The sequence below is a fragment of the Hyposmocoma kahamanoa genome, unplaced genomic scaffold (assembly GCF_003589595.1).
Source record: "Hyposmocoma kahamanoa isolate Upper Pololo Valley unplaced genomic scaffold, ASM358959v1 84, whole genome shotgun sequence".
NCBI classification, from domain to species: Eukaryota; Metazoa; Arthropoda; class Insecta; order Lepidoptera; family Cosmopterigidae; genus Hyposmocoma; species Hyposmocoma kahamanoa.
In genome coordinates this window covers 1648211-1660594 of record NW_020654229.1, presented here as the reverse complement: position 1 = coordinate 1660594, position 12384 = coordinate 1648211, and the positions used below count along the sequence as shown (strand labels likewise).

General features: G+C 36.8%; 1 protein-coding gene across 1 annotated transcript in view; it reads left to right on the top strand.

Moving 5' to 3' along the window:
* The window catches only part of LOC113234497, a 28381-nt gene extending 19413 nt beyond the window's left edge, over positions 1–8968 (top strand). Inside the window, exons 8-11 of the mRNA XM_026469833.1 lie at positions 3727–3786; positions 5404–5528; positions 6934–6990; positions 8367–8968. Of these exons, the coding sequence (XP_026325618.1) occupies positions 3727–3786; positions 5404–5528; positions 6934–6990; positions 8367–8794 (670 nt within the window). The 3' untranslated portion in view covers positions 8795–8968. The remainder of the gene's footprint in view (positions 1–3726; positions 3787–5403; positions 5529–6933; positions 6991–8366) is intronic.
* The last annotated feature ends 3416 nt before the right edge of the window (positions 8969–12384 follow it).

The window sequence follows — 12384 nt, the reverse complement described above, 5'->3', positions numbered from 1 at the left end:
ACACAAATTTGAAACTAGTAACCCATTTAGTGATAGTAACAAGGTATTACATTTAAATACTAATGTTAGTACACGTCATAGAATATATAACCAGAAATAGAGACGAAATGTCATTTAATTTGTTTGAAAACTATTCTGCCAAATCCTGCTGTATAAATAGTGCTGGCCAGGTTTGGCCAGCTCGAATTGGAAACAATTGACGGTGTCGTCAATTGTTTCACTTCAAATCGACCAGTTTAACTTGAGCTTTGCTATAATGGACGAAAACTGAAAAATCACATATTTAATTACAGATGAAATTTGATTCCGTTTGTTTTGTAACTAGATGTTCTGCTGTTTTTCATCACACCACCGAATGGAACAGCGCGCCATTGTTACAGATATTATCTTTATTACAATAAATACAGAATATTTTTGGAATATACGGAGACGTACACACAGGTCGGTTGTTGGCGCTGTACTGTTTCAGCTTTCTAATTTGTGATTTCAGTGCAAACGAGAGTTGATATTTAATATGTGAAAAATCACGAGATGGGTTACCAGGAATGTATGGCTCTTATTTCGTCTCTATTTCTGGTTATATACTCGATGTGCTTGTCCAATGTCACTGGTTGGCCATGATGTGATATTTTCAATCACGGAAGAGAAAAAAAACAATTACATACATTAGTACTTTTGTACCATCTCATCTTTAAAAGCGGTTTCAACTGAAAATCAGCGTTACAGCCGGCGAGCTGTAACATATGCTGAGTTGGGTCCGTTTCAGAAATCGAGCATATAACCAGAAATAGAGACGAAATAAGGGCCATACACACCTGTGATACATCAATTATAAACATCAATTCAAAAGTTGACATTTAAAAGTGACATAATTTGCTTGATGAGTTGTCAGGAATGGATGGCCCTTATTTCGTCTCTGTATCTGGTTATATACTCTATGGTACATGTACACTAAAACAAAAGAGAAGACAAAAACACTACACTACTACTTATTTTTGGCATGTATTTAAATGATCATTTTAAATTTGCGAAAGCTGTAGGCAATATATTGTTTGAAAAAATAAACTTGAAGTTTGAACATTGACTTACAAATAAATGGACGACGGGTCTAATACAAAAACCACGAAAAAAATGTCCCAAGTCAACCTATTTAAACGTAGTGACATGTAAAGGAATATGAAAAAGCTAAAACGTTGAATTTAAATTGTAATGTCATCGCAGTACTGTCTAATTTTGCTTGCTTCGCTGTCAGTCGAACAAACGAAGACTAAAGCGTGAATGACGCTCTGTATACGATTTATATATAACGCCCTATAAGTTCGGACACTTTTTAGCGCGGACCCGACGTCCATATAATTGTAAGTCAATGAGTTTGAAGGATACATTTGAAAAATTATTTGATCGTTTACGTTGATTTGGAACAGTGGAAGTGTTGAATCAATCAGTTTGGAAAAAATATTTATAGTAAATTGTGGATATACACTGATTAATATACGGTGTGAAAACACGATTCCCAAAAACTTTCACGATGGAAAAAAAAACAAACTTACCTCGAATTTGGTAATGTAACGTACCTCTTTACATATACCAATGATAATTTTTTTACATCAACTGAACTAAATAGTACACATATACGATATACATTCAAAAGGCTTTAGTTTCGTTAGTAAAAAAAATAATTCTGAAATAAACCAATGTCCCTGCCACTCGACCCAAGCAAAATGAACCGTTAGTACCATTGACTTACAATTATATGGACGTCGGGTCCGCGCTAAAAAGTGTCCGAACTTATAGGGCGTTAAAATCGTATGCAGAGCGTCATTCACGCTTTAGTCTTCGTTTGTTCGACTGACAGCGAAGCAAGCAAATTAGACAGTGCTGCGATGACATTACAATTTAAATTCAACGTTTTAGCTTTTTCATATTCCTTTACATGTCACTACGTTTAAATAGGTTGACTTGGGACATTTTTTCTTGTTTTTTGTATTAGACCCGTCGTCCATTTATTTGTAAGTCAATGGTTAGTACGGGAAAAGTTTTAATTTGAGCTGAGGTAAGGGTGCCGGGTACTCACATGCATATCTCAAAATATTCTCCGGTAGCGTTAATGCACTTTTTCATACGAATGAACCAATTTTAAAAATACTTACGCCACTCCTCCGTGACAATCTCTGAAACATATTTTTCATACCCTTCGGCTGCCACTTCAGGTGATGAAAACCGTTGACCGCGTAACTGGTTCTTAATTTTTGAAAATAAGTAAAAGTCACAAGGTGCCAGGTGCAGGTGGTCGGGACTGTACGCGGGATGGCTCATTAGGTCAACGTTGTTCACCTTCAAAAATTCATTTGTCTGTCTGGCCGTGTAAGAACTGGCATTATCGTGGTGCAAGATGATACGGCGTTTACAGTTATTTTTACGGAGTTTGTCAATAACTTCCGGCAGACAAATGATCGTGTACCAACCACTGTTCACGGTATAATGATTCTCCAAAGCAACAGTAGCCACGAGTCCATTTTTATTAAAAAAAGAAGCAATCGTCCACTTAGAGGAACTTTGCACGCGCGCCACTTTAGTTGGTTTCGACTCATCTCGCAAGATCCATATGCTCGATTGCTGCTTTGGAAACCCATGTTTCGTCATCTGTTACGATGTCCCACACCAAATTTGACGCCCCTTCATTGAATCTGGTAAACATGGCGTTGCATCAAGTGACGCGATCCGTTTTTTGAGCCTCATTCAAATTGTGTGGAATTCACCGAGAGCACAGCTTTTTCACACCCAAATTTTTGTATTGTATTGATTGTATTTGACTCATGCCTATGCCTAAAGATGCCCGAATCTCATGTATGTCACATGTCTGTTTTGATCATACGGCGCACAGCTTCGATGTTTTTGTTGTTCACAGCAATGGACGAGCGACCTAAACGAAATTCTCCTCTGAGATACACACAACCGCGTTTGAATTCTGCAAATCAGCTATAAATAGTCGTCTTGCATGGTGCTTCTTTTTGCTCAGCTTTTAAATTACACTTAAAGTCGTAGAAATTTCATACTACGAAAATTTTCACGAGTTACATCCATGGTGATGTAGACAACCAATTTCAAATAAAGTCCTGATTTTGTTCAATTTTATATATATATTTTAACCGTCTAATATGTTAAAAATTTATATAAAAGGATTTTAATTTTTCTTATAATCTACTTCACCGACTAACTCCGTAAACGCTGTTGGCTAACGATATCGTATCCGAATCCATACCGAAAGTTTAACTCCTGAATAGCTCGGAAAGCGCCTTTCAATTCGAGAACCATTTCCAATCGAATGATTCGATTAAATTATCGAAAAGTTCTGAATCGGGGTCCTGGTCGCTAATGAGTACTCGGCTTTATTTGCTAACGTTCCGTGGCACGCAAACCATTCAACGTTTTGTTAGTTTTACAACAATATTATTTATTTTATTATTTATTTAATAGTTTATTGTACAGAAAAAATACAACAAGTCACAAAGAATACAAGCGAAATTAAAAACAAAAGGTTCTGCTTATTTCTAATAGAAATTTCTTCCTGCAGACCTAAATACAGGACACTATAACTAAAAGAACGGGCATATGTGCACAACAAAACAAGAAAAAAAAGAAATTATAATATAAAAATATTAAATTATTATTAATAATATTAATAATAATAACTTAACCTTTACGGTTTTATCTTTACTTTTCCAGTGACACTCTTAATAACCATCTGAAGTACGGTAGTTTTGGGAGAAATTTAAATAGAAAAAGGTAATTGCATTTTTAATTTTAAAACTGGGTATATTTTTGATCAGCCATTTTTATTAAATCTTTTTCATTTTTTTTTTTGGCTCCTTCCGAGTAGTGTAGAGCCATCTTACAAATATTTTACGCACGTAATCTTTTTTTTATAAAAATTTTTGTTGCGTTTTATTCTGATTAAAAATTTACCCGGTTCCTTTTTTTGAACAGACTGGAAGTGAAAATCACCGATAGCACTGCTGGGCCATAAGTGAGTTCTATCTTTATCATCATAAATTAGTAACAGTTGACCTCCTTGTGAAAGAGCTCGTCCAGGGAAGTACTGCCACCTTATCTGTTTCTGCCGCCAAGCAGTAATATGATCATATTTACATTACTACGTTCTGATTTTGGTGGGTAAAAGTGCTTGTGAAGTTACAGGTACATGGAACTTGTCAACTTATGTCTCAGGGTGACGGGCGCAGTCGCAGTGCCCCTCAGATCTTTGTGATTTAAAGCCTGAGTGGCACTGCAGGTGCTAAGGACAGGCGTATCGCTTACCACCAGGGAACGACTTATTCGTCCCGACTGTGCAAATATAGTAATCCACACAAACGTAGCAACGGGTCTTGTATGTGTGCTCGCCCAACCGCCATTGAAGAAAAAGAAATGGAACAGAAACACTGAAATCTTAATAATAGTTGGTCATAGCTTTTAATTTAAAGAGAAATAACAACTTCTGGGCCGTTAATTAATTTAAACTGTTGGCATATCGTTAAAAGCTCAATACCATCAATTACTTATTATGCTTAAGTTGGATAAGTTAGGAAGTTTTGATTTTATATTGAAAATTCAATCAATGTGCTGCCATCTAGCAATCATATCATACTTGTCTTGTTATACTATTGTGCTACAGGCCAACCATTTAACTGAGTCGTCTCCTGAGGTAGCTGCGCGGTGCGGGAGGTGTTACAGTGTACATAACAGTTATGTCGCGCTGCACACGGGATTATTTCAACAAGATTTTTCTGACGATATTCAATAACAATTTGATTGAATAACGCGCACACACTCATAGCCCCGCTCTAGGAAAACTCTGTATCACAGGTGCCATGGACACACAAATAGACGACCACAAATTACGCTCAAACTCACGAGAGAAATGAATGTAGGCCATATAAATATTTCTCTTGGCCAGGGAATCGATCGCGGGACCTTTGTGTGGCAGTCAAGCAAGGTAACCGTTCGGCCACAGAAGCAGTTGAAACTTGAATTTGAGATTTGGTAGAAAAAAGAGCTCTTCCAATTTCTTTCCAATTATCGATGAAATAGCTTTTTTTAAATGTGTATTGAATTGATATTCAATCATTTTTTGTGAAATTACTAGACTAATTTGTTACAATTAAAAATACAAAGATCGGTTCGAGTCTGGCCGGGTCGAAGGATTTTTTTCTATCGTCAGATAAATTTTGTTCAAATAATGCCGTGTGCAGCGCGACATAACTATTACGCAAACTTTCGCTCCCCGCACCCCGCAGTTACCTCAGGAAACGACTCTGCTAAGCGGTAGGTCTGTGAATCTAGCGTAAGTCATATGAGAAAAAAAGTAAAATGTTAACAATTTCTCATAAAACATTACGTTTTCAGGCAAGAGAACCAAGCTGGACTAACAGCAGTCCACACAGTGTGTCCTCGGACTAGAGAAAAGCAGCACAGTGCTTTGCAGCCTCTGTCGCCAAATCGCTTATATCCCAGAACCAAACCAAAAACACGTACGTTTTCCAACTTCGTCTCCACAGAGTTATTTGTAAATTACAACAACCTCGCAAGGCTATATATTACTAACATCATAACCAAGAACTTTTTCACTTCTCATGCTCTAAAAGTACTATAATGACGTACTAAGGGCGCGTTCCCATTATGTCTTATGTAGTGACAACAGATAGTGTCGTGACTTGTATATTTAAATGAAATTGTTCACATATAGTACAACACGATTAACTGTCGTTCACGACAGACTGTCGTGATAATGGGAAGAGCTAGAACAACAGTCACAATTTTAATGTGACGACAGATAATCGCAACTTCAAACGATTCTATCTTGCAAACGACGTGAACCGATAAATTGTCGTCACGCTCTAGTGGGAACAGCTAGACACGACAATCGTCGAACGATAAATAATATGTTACGAGTTAATGGGAGCGCGCTCTTACGTAGAGGGAGTAAAGCGCATCCTATAATCCCTAGGGAGTAAAAAGTATCTGATTTTTTAATTATTTTCGAGTGAATAAACTCAAACAGCCTATAGTACGCTCGGCTTTAGTTCCGTACCTATTCCGCATATCGACTGTGAACTGGCAACCGGTACTATTTCAAGCGTGACAACTTTACAGGTGAAGAAAAAAACTTGTTTGCGTCTTATAAATAGCATCTGGTTTATAAAATAAAAATATGTAGTTATTAAATATTTTTTCTAGACACATATCATAAACCCTTTGTAATGTGTTCAAAAACCGCAAATTACGACCAGCTTAAAGGTAAACTGTTTTGTTAGAACAAATTTCTTATAAAAAACAATGGACTTTGTTGCAACGCTACGTATGAAATAGTATAAAATTATATTAAAGAGAAAATTAAGAGCTCTCATGCCAAAAAAGTTTTTACGTTGACTCCGCCCAAATTTGTGAAACAAATATATACCTGAAGTTCGCGTGACATGCGACAGGAGATGTTAAATTTTGCGCATTAAAAGTACCAAATTTGTTTTAGCGGAATAACTCTAAAACTAAAGGGAATAAAAAAAAGGCCGTAGTGACAGTTGTCGATCATGCATAAATATAATTAATTATCTAATTTTTGTCCTAATAAGCTGTAGCATTTCGAGGATAAATCGAAAAAATGTGAAAATTAGAGGTCATTTCGTGATTTTTATCTATCGAGGAAACTTTATTGTTTTATGTTTCTGATTAATGTCTATGCTTGAATATATCGTGTAGTTACTCATACAATATTTTATTTTTAACTTTAAAGTGGATATACCCCTCTAAAATCAAATCGAAGATTAGGAATTTTTCCTCAGCTCCCTCTTAAGATAGTACCGTTTGCCAGTTCACAGTTGATATACGGATTCGAAAGTAATACTAATCGGACTGTATTGTGTTCTATCATAATTTCAGCCGTTACGCGCTTCTCGGATTGTCGGCGTACTTCAGAACGAAAGTCTACTGGTTACGGTACGAATATGACAATGTTTTAATTAATTTAAGTAATTTCACCAGCACCCTTCGAAACCGGAACGCAGTAATGCTCCCTGGCGACTGAAACAGGTAAGGTGACAATACTTCCTTGGACGAACTCTTTCTCAAGGACCTTTCTGATACACAAACCAAAGGTAGAATACCCTCAAGAATTTTGTTATAGAAGCGTATACAAATGAATTTGTCACTTTGTTAAGACGACTGTCAAGAACAGCTAGTTTATTTTTATTCCTCGTATTAACGTAATGTCTGTCATTATTTTTCATAAAAAAGAAATATTATTATTGTTAACATTGACTTACAAATAAATGGACGACGGGTCTAATACAAAAACCACGAAAAAAATGTCCCAAGTCAACCTATTTAAACGTAGTGACATGTAAAGGAATATGAAAAAGCTAAAACGTTGAATTTAAATTGTAATGTCATCGCAGTACTGTCTAATTTTGCTTGCTTCGCTGTCAGTCGAACAAACGAAGACTAGAGCGTGAATGACGCTCTGTATACGATTTTAATGCCCTATAAGTTCGGACACTTTTTAGCGCGGACCCGACGTCCATGTAATTGTAAGTCAATGATTGTTAACCTAAATTACATTTTCGTAGACGTAGAATATTAATCTCTTTAAACTTATCTCTCCAAGACTCTCTGGGGCCCAGCTTGCTGATTTTGATTACATAGGAATCGAACTCATCGGGTAGTCTCGAAATAAGATGGGTTTCCGAGCGAGAAGATGAACTTGATTCCTACTATATCTTTCTAATTTGTGAGTTAAATCAACTATTGTTTCGATTAGAAATGTCAAAATTTCGGATCGGCTAGTGGTGAATCGCAATTATGCGCGTCGACTCGGAAGAGACGCAGTTTCCGATCGGGAGGCGCAATCAAAATTAAGCTGCAGATGGTAAATTTCCCTAAGCGCACATTTCGGCAGGACAAAGATTCTATTAATATCGGCGGCATTACCCCAAAGCAAAATGCCGTATGACATTCGATAAGATAAGATACCCCGAACCTCCCATTACCAACCTCCTACAAAATTGGTGAATAAAAAATTCGAGGAGTAGCAAGTAAATTACTTTTTTTTATTATCATTTGCAATTTAGTTAACCGACTTTAAATAAAGAGGAGGTTCTCAATTCGACTGTAGTATGTTTTTTTTGTATGCATGTTACGCGATAACTCTGATTTGTGAACAGGTTTTGATGATTCTTTTTTTGTTACAAAGAATAAACCTCGGTAGTGGTCCCATTTAAACTTGAAGAAAAAATTCCACTAGGGGATAAATGATTTTTGAGGTAGCGACCTCTTTTTTAGTACTTTGTTAGTCGACTAAAATTCTTCATTTGCAGGCGCCATCGAAAAACCAGTACGCCTCGTCTTTCACACGCTGAACTCGAAGAGAAAACACAAATTAACGGTCTCAGAAACAATACACGTAGATATAAAACCACACAAATTAAAATATATACCAACGGATCCTAAACAAGCAAGTAATACCACAGATTCAAATACACTAACTAATCGGTCATCTTCCTCTTCCTACACGGGATCATCTAAAAATATATATGGAAATACAGTTTCGTCACAAAATGCAGATTTTCCGCCAAAAAATATATTCACACAATCCAATAGAAATACAACAACGTTCTCTGGAGTTTCCTATGGAGTGACCGCGTCGTGTAGGAACGTAAGTGTAAAAAAACCTAGGGGTAGTATCTCTTCACCTGACCATCGAAAGCTACTACCCGTATCTAGTAATAAATGTAAACATTTGTAAATTAATTTGTAAATATAGAACTCATTATGTCTGCAGTTGACGTTAAGTTATAGTGGTTGTCTCAAATCTTATTTATTATCCACGCATAAAAGGACAAGATCGTACATACATTACGTACGTACATATCATAAATCCTGTATGGTGTGTTCAAAAACCGCAAATTACAATCAGCCTAAAGAATGAACTGTTTTTGTTAGAACAAATTTGTTATCTGTGAAAATGTTATTATAGTATCGAGTTCTTAGGTTTTCGCGATTGTTACACATAGGAATGAAACTATTTTTCCGGATTTAAATCGCCGTCAACCGTGACCATGGGACCTGTAAAGGGCCCGAAACGTCGGTTTGTTTGAAAAAACAAATATACGCGATTTAAATCCGGAAAAATAGTTTCATTCCTATGTTATTATAGTATATATAAAGCTACAAGTTCTTACTCACTGACAGAAATAGGACGCATACTTCCCGATATGAATCAAATATGAGAAGACCTGAATGTGGAAAATGTAAACTAGTGATCAACGGCCTGCAAAAACTATAGTACATGGGGGATATTTGTGCACTTTTATGAGGTACACCCTGGTAAATTTCCGCGGGAAGTAAAAAATGTTCGAAATTTAAATAAACAAGATGGCGGCCATAAAAATTTCGAAGCCTTCTGTCACGGAAACTGTTAGAAATAGGTAGGATGTGCTAGAAGGAATGTTATAGAGGGTAACAGTGCTCAACTGCCTGTGTCAAAATTAATTCAAGATGGCGAATTCAAAATGGCGGCTGAAGAAAAACTTGCTTCGGTCCGGCTGAAAATTGACATGCGGGGGTCTTTAGGGAGTCCATAATCATAATTTGGAGTCAAAAGTTTTTCTTCGCCATTTTTTAATATGGCTGCCATATAAGCGTTATTTTTGTTAAAACTTGATCACAAAACACTAGATCAATTTCTGCTGAAAATTGTCATGTGAAAGCCTCTAGAAGTGCCGGAGAATAATTTAATTCCTCCGAAAATCGGCATGAGGGATTCTCTATGGGTGTTTAATAATAATTTACAGTCAAAATTTACTACTTTTTAAAATTTACTTTATTTAGTTACGTTAATTTTTTGAAACAAAATTATAAATGCCGAGGCGGCAGGCCAAAGTCTAGCGGAGGGCGAAGCCCGAAGCGTCGGCACGCCACCGTACGTAGGTAGTATACGGAGGCGCTATTACGAGCACAAGATCTCACAATTGTTCAAAATGTAAGGCATACCTACTTCCCGATGTAGAGGAAATGAGATACTTATAGCATTGTTGTATCTCGATCGTCTCTCTGTTCGATTCTTTTTTCTTGGAAGCTATGCCAAAGAGAAGTATTTAGGGAAAAAAATGCCAAACAATCACACCAAATTTCTGGTCTCAAACTAGGGAATTTCGTGTACTATGAGTACCAGAGTAACGATAACTCTAAGGGCAACACCCAGAATACCCTGATCAGAACCAACTTAAAAATGTTTGTTTCATAAATTGGCTCAAATTGGGAATCACATCTGGAACCTCCTCATCAAACGCCCACAGGACTAATCGTTGTTCAACCGAAGAGCATAAGCACACTCCGAAATCTGATGCTGACCACGCGCCGCAGGCCCAGACCCCACCGGAGGTGGGGTACAGGGCGCGTTATTGAACATCAAATTCGATTTTATTATTACGTTCAAAATTTGAACATCTCTGAAAAACAAAACAATTTGATTCGACCTCAATTCTATTAGCAATCGAGATCTTAGACTATGGAAACCAAAGGACATGTTATATTGACATATATAAATCAAAATGTATTTGATGCAATTCGACGTTGAAAACATAAACATGTTATTGTCTTTGTTTAACTACTGCGTGCCGTCGTAACCCAAAAGAGATAGCATTACATTGGTATATGCCACGAGAATAGAAAATACGTAACGTCATCTTAAATGCCAACTGAGTGCATTTCGCCATTTTTGGAGTGCTGAGACGGTTGTCAAAGGGAAGTACATCAAATATCAAAACCAATGTTTCGCCAAATGTTTTATTGAATTAATCGCGTGAATTGCAATTAAATAGATAAAATTATTGACAGTGAGAACAATTAGCTATTGATAAAAATGTGTAGCTGCAGCATTAAGGGATGCGACATTTGAAAAAGCGAAAATCAACCGAAAGTTACATTGTGTTATTTTTCTATCTATAAATTATACAATAGGCCAAATATCTCATGTGATTACACTTATTTACACACTAAAGAAATCCGCCATTTGTGGTACACAATTTTGGTTTAGTAGCCACGTTTATTCCATTGATAGGGGCAGCTCCTTTCATTTATTTTTTCCGTCCTCTAAGTCGAGGTGAAGTTTTGTTTGAAATGAAATGTCAATAGTAAACAATTTTGACAATTCTCACAGGTTACTTGATATCGAACGATGTGATAGTTGGGGCCGACTCTAATTTGTCTATAAATTAAAAAAGAAACTGCGGTTGCATGACATGCGTGGGAAATAAGTTTATTGTATTATTTTACTAATAATTACTACTCCATGCCGCAATGCCGATTGTAACATGCGGTTCCTGAACACATCATAGAGAGCTTATGTATAGATAAAGCAGTATATGTAACTGTACATAGTTAGGCATTAAATCACTCCTGTGATGTTTTTATGAAACTCGCCTGTCGGCCCGTGCCATAAACCCACATCCACATCGTTTTTTAATGCCTTTCATTAGATACCAGTCACATAAACTACTATTTTTTAACAACCAATAGGATTCCGTTATCCATAACATCTCCTCTCCACTTTGGTGTATAATGTGGCCTAATTTAAACTTTAACACTACCGGTGTAGAGATGGGCGAGTCGAGTTATTTAACTCGAGTTACTCTCATAACAAGTCGACTTGAGATACTTTTTCATGAACTCGAGCTAACTCACAGCGCCTCCACTAGTCGTTCTCACTCTGTCGGGTCGGCGACCATCAGAGCACGCTCGAGTCACGGTCAGCTGGCCGATCGTGCCCAACTCGGTGAATTCGAGTTCTACTTAGGGATGAAACGGTCCACTGCAGTATCGATACTTTTACTCGATACAGTATCGGTCATGAAGTATCGATATTTACTCGGTATCGATTGAAAAGTATCGACACTTACTCGTATCTATTACTTGTATACATACTGATAGAACTAAATTAATTTCTTGTCATTGGCTTCAACACGGACCGCCAAAAAAAGACCGCTTCCACCGCGTAACTTTGACATACCGAGTACTTTCATTGATTTGACCGAGACCTACTTTATACTTGGTTTTGATCGGAAGGAAAGTATCGAGTATACGATACGAGTACTTTTGACCGATACCTACTTAATACTTGATTAAAAAGTATCGATACCAAAAGTACTTGGTATCGGAAGGAAGATATCGAGTAAGTACTTGTATTTACTCGTATTGTTTCATCCCTAGTTCTACTCGTGGCTCGCGAGAGCTACGTATGTATACAAAGTAATAAATTATTTTTTTCTGTATAAAATTTATTTTCGAGCCGAGAAGAGAATTTTAATTTTGCAAGAACTTAGTGCGTGATAGTTG